This window comes from Pteropus alecto, unplaced genomic scaffold (assembly GCF_000325575.1).
Source record: "Pteropus alecto unplaced genomic scaffold, ASM32557v1 scaffold213, whole genome shotgun sequence".
Classification (NCBI taxonomy): Eukaryota; Metazoa; Chordata; class Mammalia; order Chiroptera; family Pteropodidae; genus Pteropus; species Pteropus alecto.
In genome coordinates, this window is record NW_006434829.1 from 6,207,785 (window position 1) to 6,234,848 (window position 27,064).

Here is a 27,064-nt window from a genome sequence, read left to right on the forward strand (position 1 = left end):
AAAAAATTGCTTTCATTAAATTGATGCTTGTTAGTGCTCCTGGCAAAGAGAATGGAGAAGAAAAGTGGGGAGCGTTTGAGCCAAACGGTTTGCTCTGACATTTTGTGTCAGGTGCAGAGGGATGGGGTTGGGATAGAGGAAAAGCTGGTTCTCTGCCGCCCTGGGTACCTTCTGTTTGTGTCCAGTACCTGGTGGGGTTCCCAGAAGTAGGGGGAGAAGCTGTGGGTGGAGTGACATTTCATACCCCAGTGTAGGAGTGCAAGCTCAGTTGCCCACATGGGCCCTGCAGGTAAGCTGAATGAGCAACACAGGCACTGGCTAGGTGACAGGGAGGAATGGGGACTGAGGCAGGCAGGGACTCAGTGTGCCCCCCCTGGGGAGCAGCCCCTGCACAGGGGGAGCAGACTGTGGCAGTCTGGTCTGGCAGCTCGTTGCCGGGCACTGTTCTAAGTGCTTTACACACACTCAGTCTGAAAATCCTCATGAAAGCTCTATGAGGTGGGTGTGGTGAAGTGATGGCTCCAAATGAACATGGGACAATGAGGCCCTTTCTCATACCTCGGCGCACGCCGCCCCCTTTTCCTCTTCTGCTAATCAACAGTCTGCTCGTCCTTTTCAAGCCAGTGCCACCACCGCCTCAGAGCCCTCCTCTCGCCTGCGCCCTGCACAAACCTGTCCCTTCTTCACTCTCCCTCCTCAGAATGCTGCTTGCCTTCTGCCCTTTTCTTAGTCTCTTTCTTACTCTAGAACTATTGGGCTGGGCCGTGGTTTATTCATCTCAGCATAGTGCTTTGCACATTGAAGATCATAATAAGTAATAGTAAAATCAACATCTCTTAAGTATTGTCTGTTTTCCAGGCTGTATACTAAGCAATTTTTATGCGCATCACCTTTAATCTTTATCATAATTCTCAGATGTGGAAACAAAGGCTCAGAGAAGGCCAGTGGCTACCCAAGGCCACGAAAAAGTGTGGGGGGCTGGGTATGGGACCCAGGTCCCTCGATACTGGAGCCCACTTCAGGAGATTGAGCCCACAACCGAAACTGCAGCTGGGAAGTCAGAGGCAGAATGGCGCCCTGAGTGTCCTGCTGAGGCTCTCACGGGGCTGTCACGAGCCACACTCCATAGAGACATAAGGAAAGGACGCTGCTATATTTAAAAGCCTGGGCAGGGTGGCGCTTGCGTGGCATTAGGGCGGCCACCTCTCCATAAAGGACACGTGTGCTCTTTTAACTCCACTGTCCGGGCTAGCATTTTGGAGAACTTTGGGGTTGCCTCAAGAAGAGAGACTGCGGCCACCCGGGACACTGTAGCCCTCCCTTCAGGAGCAAGGACACCATGGCACGTGGTTAATAGAGCATGGAACAGTGAGAGCTCAGAGGCCAGCCAGATCAAGGTCACCGAGCCAGCTCAGGGTCATTTGGGCCTGGCGCACAGACCCGGTGACCGCCCTGCGTTTCAGAGGGCACTGTTCCTGGGGCAGGATGGCGTGGTTCTTGGCATCACTGACTTTCTGCCCACACTCCACTCTCTGGCGATCTGACTCCAGCCCGCGTGGTCCAGCGGCTTCCACCTCTCACATGTCGTAACCCTGCAGAGCCCTTTGCCCAGAAAGCCCCGGAACCTTTCATGACTTGCCCAACCTCACCCCATATTTAATAGTGAACAAAGCATGTTTTGTAAGTGCTGGTGTCTCACACCCAAGCTGGGTCTTAGTGCCCCTACTCTCTAGGTGGAGAAACTGAAGCACAGAGAGGTCAAGGGGCTCATTCATCAGCCCCACACACGTTACGTGCCGGCCAGGCGGGCGCTCTGCCAGCTGCTTCGTCTGCCTGATTTGACCCTCTCGGCAGCTCTTCGCATTGTGGAACCTCTTTTACAGTTGAAAAAGCCGAGGCGGTGAAGGCGCAGCAACTTGCCCAAAGTAACACAGCCAGGGAGGCAGGTTTCGGGCCTTGGTCACTCAGACCTGACTCCAGAGCCCACGTGCCTCCCAGCCCTTCCTGAATCCCCAGCTGCTTGTCTTCTTGTCTCCACTCTCCCTCGCCCACTCACCTCTTTATCCCGGGGCCCACCGTGCTCCACCACTCCCATGAGAACGCACAGAATGCGGAGCCCTGCTGGGGCTTTCTCAACTCTGCCTATGAGTTTCTCATCACCCAGGAAGGTAGAGAATCATCCATATGCTCTAAATGGCCCCTTTCTCCAGGCCCAGGCGGACTTGAGTTGGGAGGGCCTAAGGGTTCTGTATTCGGGGTAGACCGCTCACACGGCGATCTCGTTGCAGTTTGGAAAGGCAGTTTGCCGGCCACGTGAAGCGAGAAGTAGGACCACCCTACTCATCACTTCTGTTTTTCATCCCACCTGCAAAATCATTGATTGAAGGAAGGAAAGTGGTAGGGGGCTGATAGAACTCAAGAAGACAAAGCAAGGGGAAAAGAGTGTTGGTCTAGGCCAGAGAGAAACACTGATGCTTATTATGGGGTCTGGACAGGCCCAACCTGTACTGCAGGTGCAGAGAGGCCGGGGCTGAACTGCCAGCTCCCGGGCTATCTCAGCAGCAGGCCGCGACTGGGCTCCAGGCAGGTGTCAGTGGAAACGTGGTCCCAGGGTGGCCAGATCCTCTGATTTTACAAAAGAAACCAGCAATTTGGATCTTTTCTGGTTTTTAAATATTGGCTCAGTATATATGCACATATTTTCATATTCACAGTGCTTTATGGAGGTAAAATTTACATATGACAAAATGCGCAAATCTTAAGCATGGAACTTGATGAATTTTGATGGCTCAAATATTTTTAAAACACTGGGGAGACCATGAAAATATGTCCATGGTGCACAGCTGGCCCTGGACCCATCCTTCATGACCCATAGTCTGATGTGCTGTGTGACACCCGTGAGCAAGGTGGGACGCTCACATACACAAGAACCCACAGAGAAAGGTTCAGTCTTTTGGCGACAACCCATTATTCTCACCGCCAAGGACACAGGCTCTGGAGCCCAGGGTGTGAATTCCATCTCAGCCACCGGCTGTGTGACTTTGAGCAAATAATTTCATTTCTCTGGTGTCTCGTTTTTTCAACCACTAAAGCGAGGAAGATAATGATACAGACCTCACAGGGCTGTTGTATGTATTAAATGAGTTAATGTGATAAACGCTTACTTAGAGCGGTGCCTGACACATAGTATCTGCTTTATACATGTTCATTATTTTGTTTTAATTAATAGACTATTTTTAGAGGAATTTTAGATTTAGAGAGAATTTTAGCTGAAAGTAGAGAGCTCACATATGCTCCCCTCCACCCGTTTCCCTTGTTAATAACATCTTGCACTGTTAGTGTAGTACACTTGTTACAGTTGCTGCATCTGTATACATTGTTATTCACTAAAGCCCTTTTACATTAGGGATAACTCTCCGTGTTGTACATTCTGTGGGTTTTGATAAATGTATATTTATAATATGTATCTACCATCACAGCATCGTACAGAATAGTTGCACTGTTTTAAATCAGGAATCGTTGTGAGTCCTCACGGCTACTACAGAGAAAGAACCGGCTGGGGCTTATGAATAACTTCTGGTGGGCTGGCGGGAGCCCCGTTCCTTACTCTCCCACTCAGGAAAGCACAGTGGTGCTTTCAAGGACGAGAAGGGGACATTTTAGAACCTGAGTCTGTTCTAATTTACCTAAAATGGAAGCTACTCTCCCACGTCAGGTGGAGAGTTGCACAAATTCCAGCCCCAAATTTCCTGCTACCCTGCTGACTCTGAGACCAAAGACCCCATTTACACCCCACCTCGGCTTCTCCCATGTGACTTGAAACTGCTATATCATCCTCTCTGGGCCTCTCAAACAACCAGGGCTGCCCCATGGGAGTGTGTAGAGAGTCAGATGCCCTAAGTCCTATGAAAGGTCTTTGTAGGTTAGAAAAAGCTCTAGATTAAAATCGGAAGCCGTTATGATTATAATCAGTTATGCAGGAAGACTGAGCTGTTGTCAAAGTGGGCCTGGCCTTCAGAGGCCGAGCTGCAGGAGGTCGATGCATGCAGGGGCTCTGTGGCAGTTGTTCGTGATTTGTCCATCTGGGGTGAGGTAGCCAGAAAGTCAGACATATAACTGGAACCCACATTTGGCTAGAACAGCAAGGTCCAAGCTAGGGCACCCATTCCTGGGTCGTTTCTGCGCTCACAGCCTGCCCGCCAAATACTATTCAGCACAGAGCTGGTATCAGCAGCTCCCAAAAAGAGGAAATGGGACACAGATGCTTTCGGCGCCCATGAGAATGAATCTCAATCATCCAGCTTCGTGCACTGGCCACACCTTGGGCAGGACAGGAAACATAACTCTGTCCTCCCCTCATATATATATACAGCCTCGATAGCTTTTTCGGCTCATTATATGAGCATATAGTTTATTTTTTAATACCCCAAAGCAAAATTTATTTGTAAGGCACTAAAGAAAGCCTCCTGTCCCTTTTATGCCGGGAGCCCTCAGAAGAGAAGTGAAATTGTGTATTTGCTGCTAAAAAAAGCCTTGGCTTATACAATTTTAACAATAGAAAAATGATCTTTGTGCTTCAGTGCATGGATGCTTAAAGGAAAACAGGCAGTCTGTTCAGGTGGCTGGTGAATTACAAATGAGTGGTTCGCCTTTGTTTTGAGTGACAAGCAATTTAAATGCAGTCTTACATGGAGGCCTGGAAATTCCTTTTCCCAGAAGAGAGAGAGAGAGCAAACGAGAGGAAAAGGAAAATAAAGAAAAAAGGAAAAAAGCTTCCTTTTTGAACTGAGAGATTATATTAGTTGCCGCTGAGCGGAGGTGAGAAGTTAGAACTTCATTTGATAATTATAAAATCAGTAGTTTGTGATTGGACATAATTGATGATTATACTGTTGCTAATAGCAGGCCTGCCAACCTGCACTTGCGGGACGTTTCATGTTTGCGCCGCTTCCAAGCCGTGAAAGCCAGCCAGCCCGGTGCGGGGCGCCGCACACGAGATCTCAGGGAGCCTGACATAAATGCAGTTGGGGGGCCTGCATAATGTTGGATAAAACGTGTTCATTAATGCCGACATTTGAAAACACTTTGCTCTGTGCCTTATTTTTAGCCTGGGAATAATTACAAATATTAGAATAAAATTGCACAGTGTTTTTCTCCCCTGCCTCATGCTCTCTCGGCAGACCCGCCCTTGGTCTGAGCCTGGGTAGGTTTCCTAGGCCTTGCATGGCCTTTGATGAAAACCCCAGTGGGGTAGGGATTGATGTACGGGGAAGAGAGTCTGTCTGTCTGTCTGTCTGTCTGTCTGTCTCCTTCGGAAAATTAGAATCATTGCACAACTGAATTGGAAGGGAACTCAAGCCCAGCACCTTCACTTTATAAATGGGAAACCGAGGCTCAGAAAGGGGGCATGACTTGCCCAAAGGTAAACAGGGATGCAAGGCCCCAGCTAAAACCGGAATACAGGTCTGCTCGCTCCCAGGTCCAGCTTTTCCTGTTTCCTACCCTCCTATCGGTGTCCCCCAGTGCCAGGGACCTCCAAGCCAGATCCCTCCCCACCATGGGTTACAAAGTTATTCTGCCAGAAAGTTTGCACGAGATCTCCATGGAACCTACAAAATTGCAGCTTACTTTGGGCTACTTGGAGGGTGTCATTCTCCATCATCCTTCTTGACGTGAGGTTTTATTTAAGTTTGTAGTTCAGAAGGATTAGCTCACATAACCTCTTAAATTCCTTCCTTACCTCATTCCTGCACGTTTGTTCATCCAGTCAATGTTGACTTAGTGCCCACTCCTGACTTGTCCTGTCCTGGACTCTGAAGGAGGGAAAAACCAGCTGTTCAGGACCATCTGGTTGTTCTTCTTGCCCCAAGCCCTGGCATTGCTTTGACTCCCCTCTTCCCCTCGCTGCCCCACGTCCACTCTGTGTTCCCCAGGAGGAAATCCTGTGCTCGAATTCAGAACCTGAACACTTCTCCCTCCTCCACTGCTACCACCCTGCTCCGAGCTGCCATCCTTGATTACCTTGACTGTTGCAGTAACCACTTCTCTGTGTCCCAGCTTCCACTCCAGCCCGCCTTGGTCCATTCCCCACACAGCAGCCAGAGGGACCTGGTTAAAACTAGTGTCAGATCATGTCCTTCCTCTGCTCAAAACCTTCCCATGGCTACTCATTCCCCTCAGGGAAAAAAAGTCCACATCTTCACAATGGCCTACAAAGTTCGACACCTGCCCTTCACCTCCCTGACTTCCTCTCTTCCCCTTTGCTCACCTCCTACTCCACTGGCCCCTTTGCCGTACTCGGACAAGCCAAACACACTCCTGGCCCCCAGGACCTTTGCACCTGCTGTTCTCTCTGCCTGGAATACTCTTCCCCCAGATGTCTGCATGACTCACTCCCTCCCCTTCCACAAGTCTGCTCAACTTCCACAAGTCTCCTCTTCTCCCGAGGGCTTCTCTGGCCCCTCTGGGCAGGACACACCCTGCCCCAAACTCCTATCCCCCTCCCTGATTTTATTTTCCTTTCTTGTACTTGGTCACTTTTTTACATTCTCTACCATGATTTATTTTATTGCTTGCCTCTCCCTTTAGAGTGTCAGCTCCATGAGGGTCGCGGTTTGGGTCAGTCTTGCTAGGTGCTGAATGCCCAGTGCCTAGAACAGCCCCCTGTCTTTAAGAGATGCTCAATAGATAATTGCCAAAAAAATGAATTTATTGGACATCTGTGATGTATCAGGTACAGTGTTAACACTTTACACGTATTATTTTATTTCATTTTTTAAAATGCCCTCTGGATGCTCACAGTCTCCTTGGGGAAATGGAGCAACATCTAGATAAAAAGTTTGCATCAGCATAGACCTGTCGTCATCAGATGCTGATTGATGGGTGAGGAGGACGGGATGCTTGCCACGTGGACAGAGCATAGACTCTCTCTTAAACAGGACACAGCACCGATCTAGGCACCTGGTGCCTTTCCATACCTCTCTAAGGAGGGACCCCCTACCTCCACCAGTTCCTCTCCAGTCTTAGAATTACTTCCCTAGGATGACATATAGACAGTGATGCTCCCTTTTCAGCAGACGTCTGTCGAGCACCCACTGTGCGTGAGGCTGCATGAAGAGGACACAGCAATGAACAGACAGATCCACTCTCCCCTGGTGGGGCTCAGATCTAAGAGCTGACAAACCCCGGGTTAAGAAGGTGGCTTCTGGAGTTGGACAAGCCTGGGAAAAGGGTGCCTGCATGGCTCCCCAGTGCATTCGGTGGAAACTGGTGGGGGTAAAAGCGTAGCCTGCTGGAAGGAAGCCGGTTTCTCAAATCACAAACCTCTGCTATCAAATAGCTGCTTTCTCACTTTGGCGTGTGTCACATGGTCCACATTTATGCAACCAATTGTCCATCCTCTTAGTAAAAGTATCCCCAATCTGCTGACCTCTCCCTGCCTTCTTATCAAAGCAATATTTTAGTCCCCAAAAGGGCAAACCCTGTGTGTCATTAGATAGCTGCTATATCTTTTGTTGCTTTTTAATCTCTTCGTGCTTAAGTTTCCTCATCTATAAAATGGGAATAACCATAGAGCCTACCTGTCTTAGTTTGGGCTGCCGTGACAGAATACCACAGACTGGGTGGCTTAAACAATAGAATTTTATTTTCTCACCATTCTGGAGGCAGGAAATCGAAGATCAGGGTGGTGGCAGAGTTGGTTTCTGGTGAGATCTCTCTCCTTGGCTTGTAGATGGCCACATTCTCGCTGTACTCCTCTGGGCTCCTGCATCCCTGGTGTCTCTTCCTCTTCCTCTTCCATCCGGGCAGGAGCCATGATAGCCCAAATCAACAACAGCAAAACAAGAGTCAAACTCTTATTTCTTATTTAAGCGCCCCGATTTTAAATTGTAATTTTTGTTTGCTCAGCCACGTCAATGACTTTCAGCAGAGAGAACATCAACACTCACCTCAACAACACAAAAGACCAGGACAGTGGTAAAGGGAAGCCATTCTCAGAGTGTGTTCCACGAGACCCAAGTTTCCAGGTTTATTTTCCAAAGAAGAAAGTTCTGTGGCCAAATGCATTTGAGGAAACACTGGGCTAAGCCGAGGTGAAGGGCACTATTTTTCCTGCAGCTCTTGTCTGAGCATCCAGCGTGTTGATATACTGTGTGCACATCCTCTCAGAAAGCGTGTGCAGGCTTGATCCCAGATCCACCTTTTCACACCCGGGGGGCTCTGCAGCACACTTTGAGAAGCACTGTTTCTCATTGCAAGTCTAGGTCCTGGAATGAGAGGATCCTGGGCTCTGATTACCACCGTTGCCACTAACTAGTTCTCTCATCCTGGCTAAGAGACTTGGCTTACCTGAACCTTAGTTTCTTCCTCTGTAGAATGGGCGCTCATGTCTTAGAGTCGTCAGGGAGTTTCCAAAGATACAGCACTGAGCACAGAATAAAGATTCAGTTTCAGAAGCTCTGAGCATTCCTTGTAAAGAGCTCAGCATGGAGCAGTTCTCGATAGCCAGTGGATGTTGTCACTGCTATCAGACAGCTCGAGGAAGCTCAGCCTCGGGGGGGTTCCCCAAATTTGCGGGTTTACCCACCTGACAGATAAGAGCTAGGCAGCTAGAATTGGCTTTTGCCTCTCCTCTGGCTTAACCAGTTCTGCACCTGTTATTTTCATACTCAGGGGACTAGACACATTTTCACCCCTTATATCGTAGCAGGTGGTGTAAATGCCACATGCTCCATCAGACGCTAAGCTATTTCTGATGGTGACCTTCTTGGTGTCTGTAGCTGGCCGCCACCTCTTCCTCCTCCACCTCCTCCTCCTCCTCCCCCAGATGGCCTTCAAAGATCTGCCTGTCACAAACCAAATCTGTCATTCTGGACATCCCTCCCGCCCTTCTGCGTGGTAAGACCCAGACATGAGGCAGAAGCATGTGGCCTTTTATTTATGCCGAGCTCACCTGTTCTGGGCACATGAGTGAAATGCTTTAGAGCTGCAGACCTTGGAAAAGACATCCTTTATGGTTAAAAGAAGAATTATCTGATTTATTAGAGCTTTTTTTTTTTTTTTGCCAGCTCCCATGGGACTCCGCCACGTGTTAGCTCATTCCTCTCCAATAGCTTCTTAGGCGGGCAGAAATTTTTCTTCCCGCTTGATAGATGAACAAACTGAGGCCAAGAGATGCTTGATACCTAGGCCCAGCACTCCCATTTTACAGATCGGGCTCCAAGCCATCAGAATTGGCCTTCTAGGAATAGACAGAGTCATTGCTCCAAAACAAGGTTGAATGAGGCAGGACATCCAAATGGTTACTGTCTTCAAGAGTCATATTTACTATAGGAAACCTTAAACTTGAACCAATTCAAACTGAATGTCAGCCCTGGATGTTATTTGATCTTTGCTTTTGAAAATATTGTCCAGCCATTTAGAATGCCTCTAAAGCAGGAATCAGCAAACATCTTCTGTAAAGGCCTAGACAGTAAATATTTTTGACTTTACAGCCAGGGTCTCTGTCATAGCTATTGATTTCAGCTATTGTAGCATGAAAGCAGCCATAGACAATACATAAAAGAATGGCCATAGCTGTGTTCCAATAAAACTTTATTTATACAAACAGATGAAGGGCCAAATTTGGTCCAAGGGCCATAGTTTGCCAACCCTTGATCTAGACTAGCACTGTCCAGTGGAAAATAAGGCAAGCCAGATAGGTAATTAAAATTTTTCTAATAGATACAGTTTTAAAAAGTAAAGAGAAACAATTTAATTCTAATAATATTTTATTTAACCCAGTGTGTCCACAGTATTATCATTTCAATGTAAAATCAATGCAAAAAGGTTTGAGATATTTTACAATCCTTTTTATATCCTAAAACTTAGAAATCCTGTATTTTATACTTACAGCCCATCTGATTTTAAAATAGTCACATTTCAAGTGCTCAGTGGCCTCATATGCTAGTGACTACTGTATTGGACAGTGCAGCTCTAGTGTGAAGACCAAATTATAAGGAGACAGTCACACGTAAATATCATTATAAACTGATAAGCACCATGCATGGGAAGTAGAGGGTGCTGTAGGCAGGGGCAGGGAAATATTAAAGGAATATTCTGGCACTTGCCTCCATTTCTGTCCAGAATTCCTTTTTGAAAGTCCATAGGACATGCCTTTCCTCAAACCCAGCCACCACAGGTGCTCAGCATGGCTGACTGTAAAATGAAGCTTTCAGATTTTCTGCTGGCTCATTTTGGATAATTTTCCATCCAGGGATTGGGAGATTAATCGCTTTCAATTCTCATGGCTTTTCTTGGGCTGCAAGTGGGCAGCACAGCAGCCCTTGACCTGGTACAGCCATAGATGACATCTCAAGACAGCAGCGTCCACATGGATCCTGAGCAGCTGTCCCCACTGGCTAGGAGGGTTTTTCTATCCAGGAGAAAGAGACCAGCATCTGGATTCACAATAGTAATTTGAACCCTCAGACCTAGCATGAATCATGCTGTACAATTTAGTAACTGGTGACCTCAGGCAAGTTACTTAACCTCGTTGTGCCTCGGTTTCCTCATCTGCGCAATGGGGATAAGGACAGCAGCTACCTTCAGTGATTGCTATGTCCACAGAGAGAGATCATCACATATTGTAAGAACATCTGGCACATGGTAAACTCTGAATATTACATTTATTGTTCCTATTAATCCATCAGGGACGCCCCACACCCAGCCTCTGAACTGCTCGCCCCCTCCTTACATTACTCTGGAGTCCCCAGTGTTTGCATCACCTCCTCCCATGTTGCAGTTTCTCCTGGGCGTAGCTGTGTCTCCCACTCCCCTGTGAGTCCCCAAAGCAGGAACTGTGTCTTGTCCATCTCAGCAAGAATAAAAATCTGCCCACATCTGGTGATTTTCCCTTTGCCTAGATTCTAAAACATTCTTTCTTCCACCATCAACTCCTTCTTGGGGAGACAGTTCCTTATTTTCCACCCACCAAACTGGGTCAGGCTCTCCTACTTATACACTCTCAAGGCCCCTTTGAAGCATTTAGCACTTGTAATTAATTATCTGGGGAATCTGCTTTAATGTCAGTCTCCCCAGTGGGAGTTCCATAAGGTTGGGCTTGAGACTGTATTATTCATCACTGAGTCCTCAGCCTATTGTGCTTAGCACATAGCAGTGCCTCAGGAAATATTTGTTGAATGAATGAGAGACTCTGGAAGTCAGAAAGATCAGAGACTGTTCTTGGAATAACGAGAGCTCAAGGAGCTTTTGTAACTGACTTTTTAAAAATCACTTGCTCAACATCCGCCATACATTTATCTCTACCCCTCCTAAATAACAAACACACCATGGACCTTTTAAAGCCTTCAGGCTGTGCTGTCCAATAGAAATGCAGTGTGACCCATGGGTATATTTTTACATTTTGTCATACCTACATGAAAAAAAAGTAAAAGAAAACAGGTGAAATGAACAATAATAATAGATTTTATTTAGCCGTGATATCTAAAATGTTATCACTTCAACATATAATCAATATAAAAAATGCTGATGAGCTATTGTACATTCTTTTCTTTGAACTAACTTTTTAAAATCTGGTGTAAATTTTGTACTCACAGCGCATCTCGATTTGGACTTGTCACATTTCAAGTGCTCAGTATCCACATGAGCCTCATGGCTGCCATATTGGAAGCCTTAGAGGAACTGCTGTGATTTTTGAATTTTCTTCCCAAAGTGCACTGCTGCAGGTGGAGGTGCGGCCTTTCTCAGGTAGTCTCTGTAGGAGACCAGAGATGAGCACAGCTGAGGTTTACCACCCAGCACTGGGTAGAGCCTGTACCCATAACAGGAAAGAAGGGGTCAGACATACATGTATAGGGGTTTTGCAAGGACTTTCTTTACATGTATTAAATCGTTTGATCCTCTCTCAACCCTTTGAGAGAGGTTGACATATTATTATCCCCAGTTTACAGCTGGAGAAGTAGAGGCACAGGGATTAAAGTTGACCTACCTGCCCAAGGACACACAGATAGTAAATGGTGGAGCTGGGATTTGAACCCAGGTGGCCTGTCTCTAGGGTCTGTGCCTCGGTTGACTGCTTATGAACAGACTGTCTCAGAATTGGCCCCTGCCATTTCTCCAGGATGATGTCAGATGGGACCTAGAGTTGGTGCAGCCCACTTGGATTTGACACTCCCAGAGCTTACTTCAGGGGGAGGAATTGAGGAGCAGACACCCCCTGTTAGCATCATTGGGATTCATAAGAATAACCCAACTCCAAAAGAGGCTGATTGACAAGTACATGCTCTGATAGAAGGAAGTTGGCACCAGGGGCAGAGGTATGTCAGTGCCAGAGAGAATAAAGCCATTCCATCCATCTCAGAATGTCCTCAAGGAGGTAGGGGTAGCCTGTGGGTGCCAGGAGCCCACTCCAGCCATGTGCCAGCAAGGCCCAGGACTAAGCCAAGGGCACTGGCCACCAAGAGCCAGTATCAAGGCAGCTGTCAGGCCAGAGCTTGGAATTCAGAGCCAGAAATGTCTCGCCCGAATGCATCTTGCAGAGTCTCACTGGCAGAACAAAAAATGTCCAAGAGCAAAAGAATGAGTGCGTGAATGTAGCTCTTCACCACTGGGTAATTCCATCACCTATGTATTCATCTGTGAGAATGCATTTATTCAACACCTTTGGTATACCAGGAACTATTTTACAACAGTCTTTTATCCTTGATGTATGTCGAAGCTCTTTGATATCCTACTAGAGACTTAACAATTTCTCTTTAATTTTCAGTGGCAAGAAATATTCCCCAGATGTGTTTGTTCCCCATTTCCTCAAAACATGTGCCACGTTTGAACCTCTAGCATTGCCATTTAATAACAAGAATAATAATAGTAGCTACTAATAACCTACTGTGTGCCAGGCCCTGTGCCAAGCACTTCTATGCAGCTTCATTTAATTGTCACAATGAGCCTAGGAAGTAGGTCTATTATTTACTCCCATTTTACAGAGGAAGAAACTAAGGATCAGAGAGAGGCAGGGACTTGCTCAAGGTCACAACTGGAATACAGTAGAGCTGGGATGTGAACCCAGACTTTTCTAACTCCATACTTTTAACCTGCATTTCCCCCCATGTTTGCACAAATAGAAAATGATCAAATTTGCTTATAGACTGAGATGCCATGGTTACAGATGACGTTTTCTCTTTTTTTCAAAGGTGGTGGCCCTTAGTAAAAGAAGTCAGGAGGCTGAGGCTGCTTTCTTGAGTGTTTACAAGCAATTAATTGAAGCACCAGGTAAGACATGCTTGGACTCCATAGTTGAATAATTGACAAGAAATGACCACTGGGACCGTTGCACAGGGGCCTCATCACCACAGATCTGGGGATAGGCCAAGACTCCTGGGTGAGGCCAGGCCCTCCACGGGTGGGATTGTGGGGGTGGGTGAGGGGTTCTGCACCCAGTCTGCTGTGACACATCCCCACATGGCTCCTCCATCTTACCCCACCGCCTTCCAGTGTCAGCCAGGGAGCTGGGTGAGAGCTCCTGGTGAGGTCTTCCACCTGGACCTTCGTAGGGGACCGTGAAGTCTATCTTGCCCGCCAGAACTCCCCTACCATTACCACAAAGGACAAATGGCACCCAGTGCTTCCTGCCAGCAGAGGGCACTGGAGGAAAGGCCTCAAAAGTGTCCTCCAGTGTGGTGCAGCCAACCTCAAAAACCAAACCCAGAAGAACATGTACTATATGACTCTTCCCACACAATATGAAGACATGCAAAGTTTAACCTGTCAGCCCTATTCACTATGGCCAAATGGAGGAAACAACCCAACTGTCTGTCAGTGGATAAACAGATAAATGAAATGTGGTCTATCTATACAATGGAATATGATTCAGCCATAAAAAACAAAGTGAAGCACTAACACGTGCTACGATGTGGGTGAACCTCAAAAAACATTATGCTAAATGAAAGAAGCCAGACACAAAAGGCTGCATAGTGTGGGATTCCATCTATATGAAGTGTCCAAAATAGGCAATAGAGACAGAAATCAGATAGGTGGTTGGTTGCTGGGGGCTGGGACAGAAGGGAGGGGAGTTAGTGCTTAAACGGGTTAGTGCTTAAAATATTCTGGGACTAGATGGAGTTGGTGTTTGCACAACATCATGATTGTACTAAATGCCACTGAACTATACACTTTAAAATGGTAAATTTTATGTTACAGGAATTTCAGTTATTTTAAAAAACATTAACTTGTGCTGAGGGCTGTTTCTTGATCTGGGTGTGGATTACAGAGGTGTGATCAGTTCGAGAACATTCAACTGTATACTTAAAATAGATAGATATATTTCTGTAAAAAGTTTCCCTTTTTTTAAAATGGCCCCATCCTTTGCCACCTTCTCATTTATTGACTCAGAAAGGGAGTCATAGTGATTTAACTATGGCGGAGCTGGGCGGAGACCCTGCTGTGCTAACTCCCTCTACCCAGACAGCCTCTAATCCTTCCCTGTGTCCTTCCGTGCAGCTGCAGGAGTCAGTGCTGTGCGGGGGTGACTGGGGCTGGGGATTTATAAAGAGGAAAATGAGACCCCACTCTAAGCCAAGCCATGGATAAGGCAGAGTCATTTATATTTTAAATAAAGGTCACTAGTGGGATCTTTCCATTTAGGATGGGAAAGTCCCTTGTTCCATCTGTCTTGGGCAGCTGTAGAGGGCTGAATCGTGTCCTCACAACGTTCATGTCCACCCAGAACCTCAGAATGTCACCTTATTTGGAAACGATCTTTACAGATATAAATAGTGAAGGATCTTGAGATGAGATATCCTGTATTTAGGGTGGGTTTGTGGCCACGTCACTCCAATCTCTGCCTCTATGTTCACATGGCCGTCTTCTCTCTTTGTCTCTGTGTCCCAGCTCTCCCCCTCCTTTCTCTTCTAAGGACACTGGCCATTGGATTTAGGGCCCACCCAGATATTCCAGGACAATCTCATCTCGAGATCTTTAACTTAGTTATATTTGCAAAGACTCTTTTTTTCCAAATAGGTCACATTCCCAGGTTCCAGGGATGAGGACGTGGACACATGTTTTGGGACCAGCGTCCAGCCCACTGCAGAGGCGTCTGCAGTCTCCACCCGCCCTTCCCCAGTCCTGCGCTCCGCCCTGACTGGGAAAGCGGCATGGCCACATGGGTTTCCTAGTGAGAATGCCTGGGCCGGGAGAATGGCCGGAGCTAGACAGCACGGCCCTCGGGGTTCTGTGCCCCGCCCGCATCCCCACCAGAGGAGGACAAGGCTGCGTAGCATGAGACTGAGATGGCCATGTGTCTGTAGCTCAGATCATTATCACCCTGAGGACTACACCACGCACATGGCCAAGAGACTGAGAGGCCGTACTTCTTGCAGCTTTTTTGTTTATAATGTCCCCACCCCCATCACAGTTATCTGGAAAACTTTTTGGAAAAATATACCCTTATTTCCCACCCTTTTCAACTCTTTGGGACCCACAGTCTCGGCAACAAATGACATTGGAGGGTGACTCAGTACAGACCCCAAAGGTGCCCTCCTTGGAGTCCCCTCGCCAGGCTCCTTCGTTGGCCCCGTAGTACCTCACCTGCAGCACCAGGGGGCAGCACTGAGAGGGGCTTGTGTTTCTAGGCCCCAGGCCAGACCTGGGTTGGAATCCTCCTATACCACTTACTCGTTGGGTGACTGTGGATGAATTAAATCGCATCCCTGAGCTTCAGTCTCCTCTTCTATAAATTGAGAATAATATCAGAACCTGCCTCACGTGGTTGTAGGAGGCATCAGTGTGCACAGGACAGAGCGGCACTCACTAAATATCAGCCTCTCTGATCATCATGTGTTTCTGGCTTTCCTAGAAGTGAAATTCTTCTAGCTGAGACTAAGTCACACTAAATTTGTATACCCAGAACCCGATATACAGTAGGCACCTAATAATTGTTCATCGAATGTATTAGAACTAAGACTCAGATACAGAAAGGGGAGGAGGGGTTATTTGAATGAAAAGAAACTGTTTCACCTCAAGCCCTCTGCTTGTCACATGCTTATTTCCTTGTGTGGTATTTACTGAGTGCATGCTGTGTGATACTGGGAACATAACCATGAACCCACCAGTGCAGACACGGGCCCAGCCCTCAGGGAGCGTGCATTCTGGTGGCAGAGGGAACCAGATTGTTGCTCAAATAACCAACCTGTTGTCGCAAACCCAGCGATTATAGTGCTTGGGGATGAGGAGGGGCTTACAGCCCTCACTTGGAAAAGAGGCATTTTTTTCTGGGGTTCATTCTGGGACCCTTATCTTTCTGGAGACACATCTGTTAACACAATCACAGGGCCAGGACCACGGTACCAGCCAGGGGCCGCCACGAGCGCTCCCAAGATAGGCAGAAGCTTTCCAGGTCCTCGTGCTCTCTTGCCCCTCTCCCCAAAGGGTCATTCTAAGCCTGGTGCTGACTCCACGCATCTGATTTCCCAACTCGACTCCTCAGAAATGGAGGGACAGGGAAACGTACGTCCCCAGCTGTCACCGCATTAGAGAATGAGGAGCCTTAACTGATGGAGACGTGCCATACGAACAGCCCCTTTAGGGCTCTAATTCATTTTCGAGACATTTAAGAAAAACAAAATGTTTTAATGATTTCTTAGGGGAATTAGGAAGACATATTTTTGTTCTCATTAAATTTTATCCTCAGACACAAGAACCAAATGTCAGAAGTGTTTTTGGTGCTCAGAGCGAGGCTCGCTGTCTTCCCGACACACACGGCCCCAACCTCCTCTATAAAAATAACACTCCTGGAAAATTTGCCAGGATGAACACTCTCCTGTTTTTATATTTCTTGACAGGCAAATTATTTGTCGAAATACTTCTCCCCTCCTCTGAAGCTACACAAATCCTGATTCAACATTTTTGTTTTGAATGACTGCTGCCAACACAAATCTTTGGCGGAGAATGCAATATAGCATGATTGCTCAGCAAGTATTTTGATAAGTGTGCAGCCTGTATGTCTGTAATTACGAAAGAAAACCGTAAATCTTTTGGATATTGTTCACACAGATGTGGCGTGAAGTGAGAAAAAAAGCAGTAAAACGTGTTAAAAGCATAATTAATGTCATTGTTGTGGAGGATGATTTGATTTAAACCTTTTTGACTTCTGTATCGGGGACGGCTGATTTCTTTCTCGTGCTCATAGCATCACTAGGTACCGACCCAAGGTTTAGAAAGCTAACTTGTTAACCAAGTGATTAGTTAAAAGCAAAAAAGCAAAAACAAAAAAACAAAAAAACAAGAAAAGAACAAGTAAGAGGGCAGGCCAAGGAACATTGCCGAAGAGATGAAAGAGAGGTGAGTGCCCCAGAATGGTTTTTCTGCTTCACTTTGGTTTTTAAAAATCAGATAGATGCAGGAGATGGCAACTCCTGACAGGCGTTTCTCTCCCTGCTCCGTTGAGGAGGCAGAAGGCTAGTCAGCTTAGGCATTCGCGCTACAGTGTCAGACACAGCTGGTGGGACTGTCAGCTTGCTGTTTTTGAGCTGTGTGACCTTGGACAGGGGCCCGAACCTCTCTGAGCTCTGGTTTCTGTGTCTTTAGCAGAAGGATAATAATAGAACCTGCTCATAAGTCGACATGAGGATTTGATACGCTATGCATGAAAGCATTTGGAGGGTTTAATAATCAGTAGCCCACGGCAAAGCTGACATCAGGGTATAAGTTACAGAGTCACAAGCATTTACTGTTGATTTCACAAAGTTCTGTCAATTGTTAAGGATGTGAGGTGAGCGGTTTAAGCAACAAGGTTACTGAGTCTGTAGAATATGAAAATGCTTTATGCTATTTAAGGTTTTTAAAATTTTCTCCCCAATTGTAAAAGTCATGTATGCACGCTGTCAAATTCAGAAAATACAGAAAAGTAGAAAGAAGGGAAAACTACCTACTAGAAAAGCAGTGGGAACATTTTGTTGTTTTTCTTTCTGATCTTCTTCCCATGTACTTTTTCAAAATAGTCATTCATCCTACATGTACCATTTTGCATCCTGCTTCTTTCATGAAGCACAAGCACCCGTATTTCCCTGTGGTTAAAAATCCTGAGTAACTTTGGTTCACTGTGTGTAACACTCCCTTGTGTGGCTGTGTTATGATTTACTGAACTCCCTCTCCGACACTGGGCATTTAGGGTACTCAGGAACGCACAGCGTACTGGTGCTGTGCTAAAATTCTCAGGACGAGGAAGGAAATTTGGGAAGGAAAATATGTTGGATTGCCTGCAAACTCAGGATCAGTGGTCAGAAGGAATGTGAATTTTTTCTCTTTGATTTATTTTGCATTCCTTCATTTATTAGTTATACTAAATATCTCTTTGTATATTGTGAACCGCTTATATTTAATCTCTTGTGAATCACTGGTTCATATACCCTTAGCCCATTTTTCTATCAGATTTCATTGATTTGTAGATGCTCTTTGTATATTGGGGATATTAACCTTTGTCCTGGGAAATGTGTTTCATATCTTCTCCCCTGGTTTGCCTTTTGTTTCCTAACTTTGTTTACAATGTCTCTTCTATATAGTACATAGCAGGCCAAATGTTTGCAGAAAGTAGGGAGTTTCGCTAAACCTTTGCTTTATGGCTTCTGGATTTCATGTCATATTTTAAAAATCTCCTCTCACCTCAAAGTTATAGTTTTTTAGTACTTTTGTGATCTTAATTTTTTAACATTTGGAACTGTGAACCATCTGAAATGTATAATAGTGGAAGTAGTGAGAGGTTAAGAATTTAACTTGGGTGTTTGTCCCAAATGACTAGTTCTACCGCCATCTAGTGGTTAAGCCACCTTCACAGATACAGGAAATATGGATTTTAGTATAATGAGTAACTGTTGTTTCCTCCTGTCCTCACCTCCTTCCCTTCCTCCCTACATATGCCTCTGCTCAGTTGGTCCTGTAGAGGTCAGGGGATCACCAAAGGGTAACATAAAAGAGTATTTAACCCGTAAAAAAAGTTTAGTGATGGCAGATTTTCTCAAAGATGGTAGATAACTTTAGAAGGCATTGTCCCACCATTTCCTGCCACAATTTTGCCCATGCCATTTCCTCTGCCAGGAACAACCTTTCCCCATGGCCGCCTGTCTAAATTTTACTACTCTTGGTAGACAAGTGTTGGAAGAGTATTAAATCAAAGCGTCTGGTATACTGGTACCCAGTAGGCACTCAGTAAGCTGCCATTCCCTTTCAGAAGGGAGGATAGGCATTTCGCCTGTGGCTTTCCATCAGCTCATTCTCTGAGTGCCTACTGTGCGCATGAGCCCTGTGAACAATCAGAACACAAGCAGAAAAAGGGCTTCAAGGAAGGACAGCTAGAGGAAGAGTCTCAGAAAGGACTGCCTTTGAATTGGCTTTTAAAGCATGAAAGCATGAGCTCCCATCCTGTGGGACTGTTTCCAGGGTGTTTCCTTTATGTTGGGCAGTGTGCTCAGTCCCTTCCAGAAACAAGTTCACTGATACCCACAGCCCCCTTGGAGGCGAGTGCTGCCATCCTCCCCCACTGTGCAGCTGAGGAAATGCAGGCTCAGAGAGGTCAAGCCACTTGTCCAAGGTCACACAGTGGAGTAGTGTAGCCTGAATCTAGACCCCTGGCTCCTAACCCAGGTGCAAGATTAGTTTAAAAATTGAAAGGGTTTGGGCAAAACCAGTGCATTTTGAGCTGTAAAGAGTGAAAACCAGCTAAGGGTCTTTGCTGCCAGTGGGTTGAGAGGACGAGCCCTTTGCTGAAATGCAGATGTACTACCCAGAGGAGGAACAGGTTTACCCTCACTAGCCAAGAACTCCTGGTCCTCCTGGCCCAGGGCTTCAGAGCCTGGACTTCCAGATGGGGAATTTCATTGAGAGCAGACAGAACTCCATAGGCAGGGGGTAGAGAGAACCCAGGAGGAGCTGTAGCAGGACTCCGGGCCGAAGGGCCCTGCAACAGAGTGGAGCCATTGCCTGTTTTGCTGTTTTGCCTTCCATAATACACCTGACTTTTCTGAGCCTCAGTTTCCCCTCTTGTAAAATATGGGTAATGATCTCACCTAATTATAGGGCTCTTGGGTGGGTTCAGTGAGAATGGAGAACACTTAGCATGGTGCCTGGCCCAGAGTAGTAGCCCCATGCAATTCATTCAACAGATATGAGTACCTGCTGTTTGCCAGGCACTCTCTCCAGCACCAGGGGCACAATGCTGAGCAAAGCAGACGCCGTTCCCACCCACCTGGAACTCTGTGCAGCTCCATATGTGGGAACTTTACTTTTATTATAATAGACATAGATTTGAGTCCTGTTCTGCTGCTTCCTGGCTGAGTGTCCTCAAGTAACTGTCTCTACCTCTCTGAGCCTCTGCTTCCCTTTCTGGAAAAGCACACTTACCTCCTGGTACCTCCGTGAGGATTAAACAAGGTGAACGGTGTAACGTCCTTAGCTGACTGTCTGGCACATAGTGAATGCTCAGTAGACAGTGGCCACCATTGTTAATTGTTGGTAGCATTGTTATCATCATCACCATCCAGAGCCGAGAAGAAAGACCCTCTCCAGCCCCTCCATCCAAACTTAAGCCAGGAGACCCCCACTACCCCGACCCGAAGCAGCCCGCCCTGGCAATGGAGGGAAGAAAGGGTGGACAGACGTATAGCTCACAGCTGTGTATAAGGGCCCCGCACCCCATCTGCTATCAAAAATTAAAGGATCAAAGTTATTCTCACTGCCGCCGTCGATAGCCTGAGCCTCCCACCCACACAGGCACCCGGAGCCAGGGCCCAGATGGGAGAAGGCTTCTGTCTCGAAGTATTTTGGAGGGGCGTATGCATACTTCTGCATATATGTGTTTCTAAACAGCTTCTCGGACAGCCTTTGCAGCTCCAGCTTTCCTAAAAAAGCTCCGAATGCCACTTTCCCTCAGATGGACACAGTGGGAGGAATGAGACAGCTTCTTCTAGATTGCGGGCTCTCCCCACCTAACCCCCTTAGACACTTTTTTAAAAAACACCAACAGCATCAGCTAGTGGTGGAAGATGGAATAGACGATGTTTTATCCCTGTAGTCCGACAGTGCCTTTGGAAAGCCTGGTGTGGTATTAAAAGTCCGTTCGCAGTATTCCCTAGGGGTGTAGATCCAATGTAACCAAAATGAATTAGTCATTTTATTAAGCAATTTATGCATAAAGAGCAGGTTGATGGCTGTAAGACAGAGGCTCTCTGCTTCCTAATGATGCTCCCCCTCCTGCACGCCCGTCAGGACGTGCCACCTCGGATGGTTCATATTTGATCTTCCGTGTCTGCCAACGTACTCAATTAATCCAAGGGATTTGTTGTAGTCGAACGCTTTTGATTTGGGGTCCCCTGTTTTTGGCACTTTTATTCAGGCTGTATCTCAGGCCGTTTGATTCCCGCTGCCACTGCCCTCGTCTATATATCGACTGTCTGTACATTGTGGAAGTGAAGTAGGGGAAATTTAAGTCTCGCTCATGGCTCTGGGCAGCTATGGGTCTCAACTGAAAGGTTTCCGGTGGAAATGCTGAGCCCGGCAAAAACCCGGGCCCCCTGGCTCCAGACGCGGAGTTGCCGGGATGTTCTGTCACTTTTGACACTGCAATGTGAGGCTTGCCAGACATCGCAGGGGATTCAGTGGGACCCAGCACCCTCCCAAGTGGTGGGGTCACCTGACATAGGGAGCAGCCTCGATGTACCTGGCACAACACTGAAACTTTGGACACATCGCGTGCCAGGTATCACCTTTCTGTTTCCTTCTGATGTCTCAGTCAGGTGCTAGAGCGTCTCAGACATCTACAGGACACCTGTGAGTCTCCCCTTGTAACCAAGGGAGGGCTGGCCTTAGGCTCACGGTCTTGGGCAGACAATGAGATCTAACTAGAGTTTAATAATATTGGTTTTCTTATTGGGTTGGTTTTTTCTTTGTGTTTATTTTTATGGTTAAAGCACCTTCTATTAATGACACAGGATCCCAATTATCTATTTATAATAGTGAAACAAAATACTCCTTTAAAATATATTTAAGTTAAAAAACATCAAATCACATAAGGACAGATATCAATTTGGTAATCTTTGGGGGGCAGGTGAATGCAGCAGAAGTTGCAATGTGAGTATACCAGTGTTTGGCATTTGGGCCACACTGGGTTCGAATCCAGCTCTGCCTTTTTCTAGCTAGGTGACCTTGAGCAAGCAGCTTCCCTTTGCTAGGCCTGTTTTCTCATCTGGAAAACGGAGATGATAGCTATCTCTCATGTGGTTGTTTTAACGATTAAATGAGATATAAATACATGCAAAGTGCCTGGCATATGTGGTGGTGGGAGGGTGGTAAAGAAATGTCAGGTATCTGGGACTTTTGGCTCAAGATATGGGGCGGGGGTCTCGTCTACCCCACACCCCCGCTCTGTGGGTCTGGTTGCCCCATCTACTCCAGGATGGATGGGTGCTGGTGTTTGGGGGATGAAAGCCAGAAACTAGTGTTTGGAGGGCCACGCCTGCTGTAAACCCAACCACTACCCATGGCAGCTGTGCCCAGACCAGCCTGCAGGGAGGGGAGGTGAAGCTGGCCCCGAGAGTCACCCAGGCTCATCAGCAAAATGGGTCAGTTGCTGTGATCGAGCTAAGTTGTGTTTTTGAGACAGTAACTTAGGAGGGTCTGCTGTTTCTCCTGGTGTTTTCTGTGTCTAGATTATTCTCTTTTACCTCATTGCTCTGCTGGTTCCCTCTTCTCCTGCAGGGCTCTGCTCAAATGTCCCCTCCTTCACAAGACCTTCCCCTGCCAGGCCACCTCAATTAGCACCATTGTCCCAGAAAACACACACACCTCAGACCTATCTGCCCTGACCTTGCTTTATTTTTTTCTCAGCTCCCTTACTGCTATTGGTTTCTTTGTCTTTTGTCCATCTCTCTTTAGATTGTCAGCCCCAAGAAGGTAGGAATTCTTATTCTGCTATATCTCCAGGGCCCAGAAACTTCCCTGCTACACAGTAGGTGCTCAGAAAATATTTGGCAACTGAAGAAATGATGTCCAACACATAGTAGGTGTTCAGTAAAAATGTACTGATGAAAAGATGGCTGCATTAGAGACTGTGTTAGTTTCCTATTGCTGCTGTAACAAATTTCTGTAAACTTAGTAGCTTAAAACAACAGACATGTATTATCTTACAGTTCTGGAGACCAGATGTCTAAAATAGATCTCACTGGGTTATTAAAGTGTCGGCAGGTCTGTGTTTGTTCCTTCTAGAGGCTCTAGGGGAGAATCCATTCCCTTTCCTTGTCCAGTTGCTAGAGGCCACCCACATTCCTTAGCTCCTGGCCCCTTCCTGCATCTTCAAAGCCAGCAACATAGTATCTTCAATCTCTGACTCTAACTGCCTTCCGTCTGCAACCTTAATTTTCTAACTATGTAACATAACGTATTCACAGGTTCTGAATGAGTACGTGGGCATCTTTGGGCCGGGGCATTATTCTGCCCCCAACAGAGACACCTCAAGGGAGAGCTGAGGAATGAAAGCAAGATGCCCCTAGACCCCCATGATCATCAGATTCTCTGAGAAACCGCTCTCAAACACTTTAAAGATCTTTGTCATTTCTCTCTCTTCCAATTTGTGTTTGTAAGAGCAGCTAGTGACATTTAGCTGATGCATCAAATAATACCATTAGACAAAGTAAGTGTGAAACCCTTGGATTTGCCAGCTGCCACAGCTGAGCATTTTACCTACATGTAATTTGGCAGAGTCTTTCAGTTCTCTGGATGCTAGTAATTTTTTTTTCCTTTCTGATCAAATTCCCAATGGTGTAGCTCAGGGTTCCGTGAATTTCTGGGAAGAAATGAGTTTACCAGTACCCCACAAAATCTAAGAACTCCACACTCTGCGCTAGGGTGAAGAAGTAAAGAGTGGGAAATACTGGGAAGTAAGTGATCGTCGTTGCCGTGTACTTCTCAGAGCAGGCACCCTGCTCAGCCCACAGCCTAATTCCTCAGTAGTTGGAGAGGATGAAAATGCAGGAGGACCAGCGCCCAGGACCTGCTGCTTCCTCTTATGGAATGGGTTTGTCTCTGCGGACAACAGGTGAAATGGGCGCAGCAGGAGGGAAGTAGGCTAGACCTGAGTGAGGACTTCCTTCCTGTGAGACCTGAGGGTCTTGGTGTAGCTACTTTTCTCATAGTTTGTACCCAGTTGCCATATGTTATAGGTTGAATTGTGTTCCCACTGGTGCCTGTGAATGTGACCTTATGTGAAAATAGGGTCTTGCAAATGTAGCAAGTTAATCCAGTATGACTGGAGTCCTTAGAAGAAGAGGAGAAAGAGACACACAGAGAGAATGCCATGTGACAATGGAGGCAGAGAATGAGGCGATGCTGCTACAAGCCAAGGAATGCCAAGGATGCCAGCACTACCAGAAGCTGAGAGAGCGGCATGGAACATATGGAGAGAGCATGGCTCTGCCAACACCTTCACTTTGGACGTCTAGCTTCCAGAGCACAGTGTATTAGTCTTCTGGGGCTGTCATACCAAATTACCACAAACTGGATGGTTTAAAACAATAAAAATCGAGGCTAGTGGTTCTGGAGGCCAGAAGCCCAATATCAGAGTATCAGCAGGGCTGGTTCCTTCTGAAAGTACGGAGGGAGAATCTGTTTCAATCTGGTGCTCCAAGAGGCAAAAGAATAGTCACATGTTCCTTCGGGTCCTCTGGAAGCAGAACAATACCGAGATAGCATGAGATGTGCAAGAGGTGTATTCAGGGGATGCCTGGGAAGGTTGAAGGAGAGGGAGAGGAGGAGGCAGGGAGAACCTTCAGATGGCGATGCTGGTCTGACACCTGGGAAGGGAGAGAGGGAAGGAGGGACCTCAGGCAGCAGCGCAGCCCTGAGAAAGTCTTGGCCAAGCTGACAGGGCTTGCCAAAGCAGGATGCAGTCATCTCGTCAGGCCTCTATAGGAAATGCCACAGACCAGGAAGGGCGGGGAGCTTAAACAACAGGAATGTATTTCTCCGTTCTGGAGGCTGGAAGTCCAAGATTAGGGGACCAGCAGGGTTGGTTTCTGGTGAGAGCGCTCTTCTGGAAAGCGCTGGTTTCTGGAAAGGCTCGCAGGTGGCCTTTCTTGTCCTCACATGGCCTTTCCTCTGTGCATGGAGAGAGAGCGAGCTCTGGTGTCTCTTCCTCTTCTTATGAGGACCCACCCTTAGGACCTCATTTAACCCTGTTTACCTCCTAAAGGCCATCTCCAAACATGGTCAGATTGGGGGTCACATATGGATTTGGGGGGAACACAGTTCAGTCCATACTACAAGGGTCGCCCATTCCGCATTGGCAGGAGTGGCCGCCCTGCCCCTGTCGTGCTCAGGTGTTGGCTGGGAGCACCCCAGGCGAGTGTGGCCTCTGGGCGGACACTGCAGTGGACCGGAACATGCAGCCCCTGGAGACGGTTGCCATCTCCTTGCAGGAGGTTCTCTCTGGAAGGGAGAGCTGGTGGCACGTTCTGTGGCTGCCACACATTGTTAACAGTAAGAATAGAAGCAACACTCACTCCGAACCTGCTGGTGCCGGGCACTGTCGCTGGGACTCGGCATGCTCCTGGAACCCCTGCACAGCCGGCACACTGGCCCTCTTGTCATCTCCGTTTTCCTGATGAGGAAATTGAGGCTCAGGGGGCCTAAGTGACTTCCCCCGAAGGTGTCATAGGGTCCCCACCACTTTTATCTGAGGGTGGCTTTCGGAATTTGGAGGATTCACAATGTTTGCACTACTTGTGTCAAATTCAGCTGTGAAGGCGTTTAATAATCACCCTCCCCGAGCATCCTGGCTCAAAGACCCAAGGCCAGAAGCACTCACTTCAGCAGGTCCTCACCCTTACCTGATGGCATCCAGCATTGAGTGTGCGCCTGGGATATGCTCGTTACAGGAATTTATATAGGGAGCCCGGAGAGGGCTGGCGCTTTGTCCAAGGTAACAGCAGTTGGTGGCAAGGCCAAGAACAGAGCCCTCGGTCTTGTGCTCAAGGCAGCTTGCCCCATGGCAAGAGTCACTTGGCACCCTAGGTTCAAATCCCACCTCTGCCACTTCTGAGCTCAGTGACCTTGGGCACCTGACATCTCCTCTCTGGGCCTTCATTTCCTTGTCTGGAAAATGGAGATAGCCACATCTACCTTATCTTACCAGCCCTCACCTTGGGGAAGTGACTTAACCCCCCGTGCCTCATTTTGCCCATCTATAAAATGGGACACAACAGTACCTACCTCACAGTGCTGAGGTAAAGAGCAAATGAATTCTAAAACACTTAAAGTACTTTGACTGTTAGGACTCATCATAGCCTGACTTTGGCTGAGTCATCTGAACGCGCCCCCGCACCTTCTCCTTCAAACCGAGGACCCAGGAGGCAGTAGATGGTGGGAAGAAGAAGCCCAAGGGCCCTCTCGGCCCAGCCACCAACTCACCAGCAGACTTCAGGGACATCACTAGAATACACTTTTCCCTGTCTGTGCACTGGGATGGGGGATGCTGCACAGTGTGACTTTCTAAGCTGGAGTCTTTGGATCCTAGAGTGGTGTTCAAAGCAGGATTATTAGATTCTGGATCTCTTGGGGTCTGATGAGAATACATGAGGCCGTATCTTATCTCAAGACTCCACAGAGGTCACCATGCACAATCAGTGCCCAGAAAGCCGCAAGACCAGGAGTGCCACCTCCAGTCAACACTTAGCAAGCCCTACTGTGCGCCTAGCACTGTGCAAATCTCTGTACACGGTCTCTCACTGAGTACTTGCAACCATACTCTACACATGTTGCCCCATTTAACACATGAGAAAATTAAGGTTCCGAGAGGTTAACTGTCCAAAGGCCTTTAAATTACACTGCCTCTCAGTATCTTTTTTAATCTTCGAATAGTAGTTTCTGGGAAGTAGGAACTGTTATATTTTTCTCACTTTGTAAGTGAGGAAACTGAGGCTCAAGGCCCCAAGGTATTTGGATGAAGAACTGACTTCATATTCTGTGACGGTAACTGCCATGTGTTACCGCATACCGGAAAACGAAGGTGAAAAGACAGAGCCTTGTA

General features: G+C 47.2%; 1 protein-coding gene across 1 annotated transcript in view; it reads left to right on the top strand.

The window, feature by feature from the left end:
- The window catches only part of CUX2 (cut like homeobox 2), a 181,757-nt gene that overhangs the window by 115,373 nt on the left and 39,320 nt on the right, over window positions 1–27,064 (top strand). Inside the window, 1 exon segment of the mRNA XM_025045507.1 lies at window positions 13,191–13,269. Within this exon segment, the coding sequence (XP_024901275.1) occupies window positions 13,191–13,269 (79 nt within the window).